The sequence below is a fragment of the Clupea harengus genome, chromosome 5 (genome assembly GCF_900700415.2).
Source record: "Clupea harengus chromosome 5, Ch_v2.0.2, whole genome shotgun sequence".
NCBI lineage: Eukaryota > Metazoa > Chordata > Actinopteri > Clupeiformes > Clupeidae > Clupea > Clupea harengus.
Genome location: NC_045156.1, coordinates 6,818,577 through 6,828,619, shown reverse-complemented (window position 1 = coordinate 6,828,619; position 10,043 = coordinate 6,818,577). Strand labels below are relative to the sequence as shown.

The window sequence follows — 10,043 nt, the reverse complement described above, 5'->3', positions numbered from 1 at the left end:
TGTGTGCGTTTGTATGTGTTTGATCCGGTTTGTGTGTATTTGAGGGTGATGGCTAGTGTGTGTGTGTGTGTGTGTGTGTGTGTGTGTGTGTGTGTGTGTGTGTGTGTGTTCCTGTGTGTGTGAATGTGCTTTGCGCATATTGGGCTGCAGAGATACTGATTGAGTTTGACAGGGTTGAGGGCCGAAGCAGTGGCTGTGTGGAAGGGGGAACTGGCTGGGTATGCTGCTGGTTGTAGGTCATTCTAGGTAAAGGCTGAAGACGCTCATCACTGTGGTAGCATCTCTCTCTCCTCTCTCTCTCTCTCTCTCTCTCTCTCTCTCTCTTTTATTTTTTTCTTTCTTCCTTTATTTCTTTCTTTCTCTCTTTCCCCCCCTCATCTGCTCAGCTGCTGAGGAATGGGTCTCTCTCAGTTGTAGCTTCTCTCCTCAGAACCTTTTAATGGAGGGCTAGACCGTGTCAAACCCATTTTTGTTTTTAGCCTGCCCCATATACGGCAGAAATGAAGCAATCAAGAAGTGTGTGCTCAAGTGTGTTTTAGGTCTGTGTGTGTGTTTTAGATGTGTGTTTGTGTGTTTTGTGTGTGTGTGTGTGTGTGTGTGTGTGTGTGTGTGTGTGTGTGTGTGTGTGTACTGAGTTAAGAGTACATGTGTCTGTATCTTAAAAAAAAAAATACAGAAAAAAAACGCTCTACCCTTAACATGCACCCGCAATGTCATAGCGATATAGAGGCTAGCCTTTCTTAAAAAAAAAAAATCACAAAAAGTCTTCAGTATGACCTGCGCTCTGGGAGCGATATGGTTTCCTTTTCTTATTTATTTCATTTTTTCCCCTCCTCTGTATTAGCTTCCACTGGCCTTCATAGTGAGCGGCTCCACCAGTCAAGCGTTGCCCTCTCTTCCTCTCGACCCACAGTGCTCCTCTGTTCCTCCTTCCTCTCGGCCCGCTCCAGCTGAGCCGTTGCCAGGCAGCGTGCTGCCCATCCCAGCGCCTCAACAACTGTCACTGTAAGAGCCCGCTGGCTTGGCACAGGGAGACGCCACCCCCTCCTCCCCACTGGCCATTGTACAGCAATTGTGCGTGCGGGTTGGAGAGGGGGGCCTGGCAAAGCCCTCTCCTCTTCTCTAGTCTCTCATCCTGCCATCCACTCCTCCCTCCCTCCCCGACCTCCGTCCTCTTTTGTCCCTCCTGCTGGTCTCTCCCCCGCCGTCGCTCTTTAAGAAATTAATATTCTGCCGCGGGGGCATGGGGGCACAGCCATGGCAGTCGTCTGTTGACCCCCTGGCACACACCGAGACTTCAGCAGTGCCTTAACGGGCAGACCTGCAAGGAGGCCCATCTCCCTGCCGTGCCCCGTTGGCCACCGAATGAAGAGAGAGGCACGTCGGGGGCGGTGGAGCCGAGCAGAGGCGACGACCCGCTCGTGCCGGAAAATGAGATGAGCTCATTTCAGATCTGATCCACTCCACTCCAGCGCAACACTGCACAGCACTCGGGCCTCAACAACAAGCTGAGCCATCAGGACAAGCTGTTCAGCTGTAGCAGAAGTTGAGCTGAGGAGCCAAGTGCAAGACCGGTTGTTAGAGAGGGGGGGGGGGGGGGTGGGTGTAGAGAGAGAGATTGAGGGGGGCCGGGGGGATTTTGAAGGGGGCTGTGCTGGCTAGTGCATGGGTGTGGCATTACATAATTGCATTTTCTGTTGAAAGAGTATTGGGAATCGATAATGTAATTCATAGAAAAGCCATAGAATGCCCCTTCATTGACATTCACGGGTGTGCTCAGGCCTATATCCCCAAGAATTAAAAGAAGGCAAAGAAAATCAGTTTGTCATTGAAACAAAAAGTCACCCATTGTTTACATCAAAATGTACTTGCCCGCCAGGCCCCTCGTGAGCAAGCGCTCCAAATTTTATTATGTTGTGATGGACGTCCGTGTGACCAAGTGTCCTTGTTACTACTGAGCGCTGTCAGAGAGTGGACAAACAGAGGTTGGGGGGAGGGGGGTGTGTGTGCGAGTCTGAAGCATCTCTTTGTGACTCACTCGGGGCCCACGCCATCTTACCTGCTCCTCGCCTCGTCCCCTGTAGTCGTGGGTGGCCAGTTTCGGGGTCGGATGCAATCGGAAACGGCAGTCACCCCCAGGTCCTGCCAAAGTGCATTTGCTGGGTAGCCCGGTGAAAGGCAGCTCAGAAGAAAAGAACCCCCCCCCCCCTGCTGACACACACACACACACACACACACAAACACACACACACACACACACACACACACACACACACATTCACAGAAAGAGAGACATGCCCACACACTCTACCTTTTTCTTCTGCAATCCTATCCGAAGGCCCCTGTAGTCAGAGCTGGGCCAGTGTGATTGCATCTGACCAATTTTGTGGGGGGGGTCTCCCATAGCCTGCCTCGGTCCCCTCCCTTCAGTCTCCCAGGCCTTTGGCTCTTTCCTCCAGCTGTCCCATCATGCTGCCGCTACCGTGCCACTGGCCTGGGACTCTCCTGCTGCAGACCAGCTGCCAGTGGCCGCTCCCGGCCTCATGCCACGGCACTTAGCAGTTTAGTCTGCCACTCACCCTGGCCGACCAGGCTTCGCTTATTTATTTAGCCCGCCATGTATTTTTAATCAGGCGCCGTGGAAACCAATCCCAGAACAGCCAGGTCATAAACACGTCTAACATGTAAGCTCTTTCCCTTACGCACACAAACACAAACACACACACACTGTCTCTCTCTCTCTCTCCTGCATTACTTCTCCTATAGCATGTTTCTATTTTTCATGAGTGTGTGTTTTCTCGGGCTTAATGACTCGATGTAGCCAGAGATCATTGACTGTCGGGGCCGCCATCCGTTTCACTTGGTCTATGTGCGCACTCAGACATGAACAAACACACACACACACACACACACACACACACGAGCGCACTGGGCGGTGTGTGCAGCTCATCATCTCTGAGCAGCTCTCAGCCAGCTATCTGACATTCTGCCTCTTCTCTCTCTCTTTCCTCCTCTCTCTCGCTCTCCCTGTGCAGCCTTGGCAGCAGGTCAGCTGGGGTCCTCGCCGGGAGGGGAGCATGCCTCTGCGGCCGCGACCAGACACAGGAGGGCGGTCGAGGAGCCCTACTGGGCCTACTCAGGTGAGTGAGCCTCACGCAGGCACCCCCCCCCACCCTAACCCAATGTCTAGCCCCTCCCTCCATCCTAAACCCACCAGGGCTTCCCACGACCCCCACGGACATGTGGTTATTTTGGGTCCAACAACTCCCCCCCCCTCCCCCTCCATCCCTCCCTCTCCCATTTTCCACTGTCCAGCAACCCCCCCCCCCCCCTCCTACTCCTCCTCCTCCTCCTCCTCCTCAACTCTCTTCCTCTTCCTCCCCCTCCCCCACCCCTCGCCCCTTCCTGCTCTTTAGAGGCCTCGCCTGGGGGACTCTCTGGGCCTTTTTTATTTAACGAATGTTTCTGTGCTGAAAAAGTGACTTCTGTTGTCCCTCTGAGCGATATTTGCCAAAGAGCCGCATTAATCTTTTACTGTGCTACCGAGCCGCGGGCAATAAATGATCTTTATTTTCTTTATTTAAATATTTCCCGCACCCCGTGTCTGTTGTAATTGTGTGCCATCGTTGCATTGAAAAGCTTTGGATTCTGACTGTGTGTGTGTGTGTGTGTGTGTGTGTGTGTGTGTGTGTGTGTGGGGGGGGGGGGGGTGTGTATCTGTGGGGGAGTATTGCTCTCGGTTTCTGGGTAATGATGCTGGGATTCATGACCAGGCCTGTAGTAGGTGCCTCGTGATGAGCGTGCTTATATAAGGGTGTGATGCAATCCAGTGCATATTGGGCGGACGATCTATACTGTTAAAAATATCAAAGCAGCCGGCCTGTAGAACATGCCCTATTCTGCCTCCCTGACCTGTTTTTCTTTCTGTAGTATTGACAAGAGGGGAGTCATGAACTGCTCCTCTTTTTATATTTCTTATTTTATTTTTGGTTACATAAAGCACATACTATTGTAGGTTTTTTTTCTTCAAGGTGCCTGTGTAAAAGACGTATACAAAAGACACAGTCTGTACATTGTGTCCGAGCACTTGAAAACACAATCCCAATTCACTGTGCTTCCTGTTGCGCAAGAGTCGTAGATCATTAAAATAGACCTGCAATCACTTCTAGATCAAAGGACCGCGTCATTGTCAAAGCACTCGTTCTGCTGATGTGCCATCTCTCCTTGACAGGCAATTATTTATCACAACAACGTTTGATGGCCCTCACAGTATGCATGTGCACGACAGCAAGAATGTCTGTGTCTGTATGTATGTATGTATGTATGTATGCATGTATGTATGGAAATTTGTTCGTAAGCCAGGAAACACACACACAGCTGAAAGCCAGTGTGTGAATGTGCTGACTTGAGAGCGAGCCTTTCATCTGAGCGGCGAGGCAGCAGCTGATGTTGAATAATCTCCAGGGCCACTTCTCAAAGTCCCTTCTCCTGTCGCCTGCCGCCTCCACCTACTGCAGCCTCCTCCTCTTCCTCCTCCTCTCTTTCCGCCACACACCTCCTGGCACTGGCAGAGCAGCCGGTCATGCAAACACAAAAGCTGCTTCCTCTGCAGTTTCCACCACAAGCCATCATCCTCCTCCTCCTCCTCCTACCCCCCCCCCCCCCCCCTTCGCACACACACACCCCAGGAGAGGATGCTCTCAGCCCCTGTGGGAGCTTGTCACAGAGAGTGTAAAGTCCTGGTTATGATGCTGGTGATGCTTCACTGGCCTTCTGTCGCCTGATTGGTGCACGGGACAGGTTGGATGAGAGGACCGTCTGTTGGGTCTCGAGGAGAGGGCGGTGGCGGCGGCAGTGGTGCTGCAGAAGTCTGTGACTGGGAGTGCCGGGAGAGAGGGAGAGGAATTTTCTTTGCATCTGTAAGCAGGGGATAGAGGAGACTAAAAGGAAGTGTCGAAGTGTTCTTGAGCAAGACACCGAACCTGCAGCCGCAGGTTTGCAGGTTTGCAGGTTGGCAACTGAGATAGTAGCCTCTGCCATCAGTGTATGGTAGATGTCTGAGGCATTCATCTGTCAAGCGCTTTGAGTGCTCTATGAGTAGAAAAGCGCTATATAAATGCAGTCAATTTACCATTTGATGAAGTTTTCTAGCCTGTCTGACACTAAAATGGAAGGATATGAAGTTTCTTGTTGAAAGTTATTTTTTCAGCTCTTAGTTTAAAGTGACATTGGCTTTGTATTCAGTGTGAGGCATTACATGTCTGTACACACTCACACACATTTACACTGCTCTGTCTGTTTGTTGTCTTTCTCTCTGTCTCTCTCAAACACACACACACACTCACACACATTTACACTGCTCTGTCTGTCTGTCTGTCTGTCTGTCTCTCTGTCTCTCTCAAGCATACACACACACACACACACACACACACACACACTCACACACATTTACACTGCTCTGTCTGTCTGTTGTCTTTCTCTCTGCCTCTCTCAAACACACACACACACACGCAGATACATGCATACACACACACACACACATACACACACACACACATGAACACACACACACACACACCGTTAGCTGACTTGCTTTGGCATTTGTTTGCAGGATTACAGGGATCACTTGCACATTTGACTGTCTCTGTTTACCTCTCTCACGCTCTCCTCTGTTTACCCCCTTTCAGCTTGTGTTCAACAGTAAATATTAACTAGGGTTATCACCCACGGCAGAGATGTCCTTTATAGGACACACACACACACACACACGCACACACACACACACACACACACACACACCCTATTGATGACTTCCAAAGTATAATTTACAAGGCAGCCTAATACACACAGTGCACATCTCAGCCGCATAGACACTAATTAGTCTACTGCCTAGATGTCACAAGATTGTGTGGGTGTTTGCAGATAGAGGCACAAGTGCAGGTGCATCTTCGCTGTATGTCTCCTTTTCTAATCTCGGCTTTAATTCTGTCTCTCTGTGGATATAGCCTTTTATTAACAAACATGTGATGGCAAAGTAAATCAGCTTTTAACCAGAAACATAGAGGCCTTGTGTCAAAAAATTATTTAGATTTAGATCTCCTGTAGGGTTGACTACTGCAATGGTCTTTTCACAGGCCTTCCCAAAAAGACCATCACAAAGCTTCAGCTTGTACAGAATGCAGCTGCCAGAGTTCTTAAGAAAATGAAAATAACTGACCACATTACTCCAATACTTAAGTCCTTCCGCTGGCTTCCAGTAAGTTACAGAATTGACTGTAAAGCTCTGCTGCTTGTTATAAATCACTAAATGGGACGGGACCAAATTACCTCTCTTTCTGCTGTACACACCTGCTAGACCTCTCAGATCACTGGAGAAAAATGTGTTGGTGATGCCTACTGTAGAACTAAAGATGGTGAAGCAGCCTTCAACTGCTGTGCTGATCAGCTCTGGAACCAACTCTCTGATGACACTAAAGGTCCTCTAATTGTACCCAGTTTCAATTCTAGACTTAAGACCAAACTCTTCTCAGTTGTTGTTTATCTTTTTATTTGATCTAATGCACTCTACTTTTTAATTATTTACTTTTTTATTTATTCTGTTTTTGTATGTTCTTTAGAGCTGTTATAATGCATGCTATAATTCTGGAAGCTGACCTCTAGTAATTCCCAACAGGGAAGTGACGTCTCGGGGGCTAAGCCCTATTGGCGGGCTTCTATTTTGGCTATTCTCAGGCTAAGCTCTATCTCAGGCCTTTCTCCGAAAATGGCTATATCAGGCTCTATTGTGGATTCTTTTAAGGATTCTATTCGGGCTATTGCTCCGTGGTTCTCTATTTGGTGTTCTGAAAGAGATTGGTGGGCCTATTAAGGCTCTAGTCTCGAGCTAAACTCCGTTTCGGGCATTTATCTGAAAACGGCTATTGGACTGTATTGGGCTCTATTAAGAATTCAATTATGGATTCCGTTTGGTCTATTGCTCTATGGTTCTCTATTCAGTCTTCTGAAAGAGATAAACACACAGTCGGGGCTACTTCCACAATGTTTTTATTCTGTTTTATGTACTTTGACATTCTTTTAATCATGTTTTTATTCTATTTTTATATACTTTGTATGTTCTTTACTTTCTTTTCATTACATTTGTATCTCTTCACTTGTCTTTATCTTTCCTTTGGCTGTTCCTTCTGCTCTTCTCTTGCCTTTGTGTATGAAATGTGCTTTATAAATAAACTTGCCTTGCCTTCATTAGCAGTATTGCACTAGCGGCGTAGCGCTCACTTGATTGAAGTTCTGTCCTTAAGGCACTTTTAATTAAAGTAACAGAAGATGGAGATGCCATGAAGAGAGCTCTCACTCACTGAAGTAACACCTGCACCCGCTCTGGGAATCCATGTCCCAGCAGCTCACCTTGTCGTGTCGCCGACTTTGTCTGGTTTGCCTCGTGTGACTCAAAGTAAAATGTCATTAGTCAGTAGTAGTAACTTACTGGAGAAAGACTTTCACGCTTCCATAGACCTGTGCTTACATTCCACATGTATTAAGGATCAAAGCAGAACCAGATTTTGTAGCCTGTTTTGTTTATTATGCTATATGTAAGCTTGATTAGCTGTCAGCTGGCAAGTTAAATTACTTCTTACTCCTCACTCCAAGCAGATTGGGAGAAGAGTATTTCTATGTACCCCCCTACCTCCTCTCCCTTCGCAGAAGTAAACAAAAGGTTTGACCAAGGTGGGAGAGGTTGAAGGCTACGTGTAGCATGAAAACATCTATATCTAGGCTACCATTAATGTCAACATCAACATCAATTTATATTTATATGTAACTTTCATTTAGTGGAGGCAAACAGACTTCTGTAGGTCGAGCTTTTGAGCTAGCTTGATAGTCACAGAGTTAACCGATTACTGCTTGTTATTGAGCTCATTTGTAGTTCCACGTTGGTGGAACGAACTGCCTAGTACTACCAGAGCAGGGGCGTCCCTCTCTACCTTCAAGAAGCTTTTGAAGACCCAACTCTTCAGAGAGCACCTCCCTTCCTAACTGGCACCTGACTAGCGCTTAACTTGCACTTCAGCAGTTACATTCCTGCACTTCTTTTTCCTTTTTTCTAGATCGTTGTTTTCTAATTCTCATGTAAAGTAGTATTTATTGTTACACCATGCTTTTTATTGCTCTTAGCTTGACTGTTCTCTCCCTTGTACGTCGCTTTGGACAAAAGCGTCTGCTAAATGACTAAATGTAAATGTAAATGTACTTGTCGATACGAACTACAGGATAGACATGCCTACTTGGATCTGTTTGTAAAATTCAATCCAGCACTCCATTTATCCTCAAATTAACACTTTCTGTCAAATAATTGTTATTAATTAAGCCTCAGAAATAAGATTTTAGAGGTTGAAAACTATTCCTGACTGTGTGGGCTTATGGCCATGACTGCACTCTTGCTTTGCCTTCCTGTTTTTGCTACAGTGACTTATAAGCGCCTCTTGAGGTTCAAAGTAGTATTACAAGAGGCCAGAGTGGCTCTAGCTGGTTAGCATGGGCAACGCAGTGCATGGGTGTTTTTGGCATTACATCAAAATGGTTATTTCTTCACATTCTGTTGCGATTTCTAGTTCATTTTTGAAAGCTTTAAACTCAAGTTCTGGCATACAGCACTAATGGTGTATGAATGATGCTGCAGAGAGTGTTTTTCTTCATCCATTTTTATCGCTTTCGCTCTGAAATAAATTGATTTGATAATTGATTAATTCATATCTCTGGAAAATATGGTTTACTCCACAGACGCCCCTGAAAGGAGTATGTCATGATCGCATCTCAGAAGGAAAGTAATTTAGCTTACAGGGGCGGATCGCTTCACTTACAAGTGTGGAAAATTTTGTGATGAGAGCATTTGAATGAGCTGATTGAATTAGGGGAAGGGGTGGGGGGGGGGGGGGGAGGGAGAGAGAGAGAATGACAGAAGCATCTCAAGCATCTCTCATCCGAGTTGTTGTGATACTCCTATCAACATTTAAAAAAAAATATATAATTTGCCTTATCCAAAATATATCATGCATGACTTTTTCATCGCCTGTGGGCTTTCAGAGGTTTCTTTTTGCCTTCTGTTTTTGTGAGTCATGATTTCAAGATCAATATCTTTTCCATCTGTCAAACTGAGGTATGTGCTGTAAGCCCAGAAGTTCATATCAAGCAATTTTTTTTTTCTCTTCGCTCAGGAAAAGTTTTACTTATCCACCTCAGAAAAATCATTACCCCATTGGCATTATCACATGCTAGACCCTGTTTCTTTCATTGGATATTAATTTTAAAGCCATTGTGGCCTCTGAAGCACTGGTATTAATGGAGGATGAGCCATAATTTAAAAGATAGAGAATGTACCATCCTGTCCTTTTCATAGCGGTCCACATTGCCAATTTCACATTAGGTGCCACGTGTGAAAGGGAAGCACTCGGCATGTTGAGAGGCACTTTGTTCCGAAAGTAGTAGGAGATGGAAATAGATGATACGGCCTCATCTGCATTAGAGCTTAGGAAACTATTCAGAAGTATTTCTGCGCGCACCCGAGTCCTCCTGGCTTGACTGTGAATATCCGTAGACTTTGAATCAAACGCCGCAAGATCATCCAAGTATGTGTAATGAATTTCGGTTTAGCGACCACAGCGATTGAACATTTCTCCTTCCCTCTCAGCGCTGGGCTGTTTCACCATTCCTTTCTCCAGTCACCTGTCATCTTTTTAAATCTACGTTTCGTTTCTCATATTTGTCACACAAATTGTCAGTCACCCCCTGTTTGGAAGAAAAACTAGATTGAACTCAGATGCACTTGGTGCATCAATGGTAGAAAACTTCAGCCTAAGTAAAGCATTACATCCGTGGACGAGAGACCTGAAGAGTCATGGTGTAGTCTTGGCCTACCAGGGGATGGTTATCATGACAGTTTAACAAAAATAAAAGCTTCATTTGGCTTTGAGTGGAATTGAACGCTTTGAAAATGTAGCAGAATAAAAAATTCAAAAGCGTTTTTCTGTAGTCATAATGATGAAAAA

General features: G+C 46.4%; 1 protein-coding gene across 1 annotated transcript in view; it reads left to right on the top strand.

The window, feature by feature from the left end:
- ptprga (protein tyrosine phosphatase receptor type Ga) overlaps positions 1–10,043 on the top strand; it is a 204,527-nt gene that overhangs the window by 43,103 nt on the left and 151,381 nt on the right. The window contains exon 3 of the mRNA XM_031567522.2: positions 3,036–3,140. Coding sequence (XP_031423382.1) covers positions 3,036–3,140 — 105 coding nt within the window. The remainder of the gene's footprint in view (positions 1–3,035; positions 3,141–10,043) is intronic.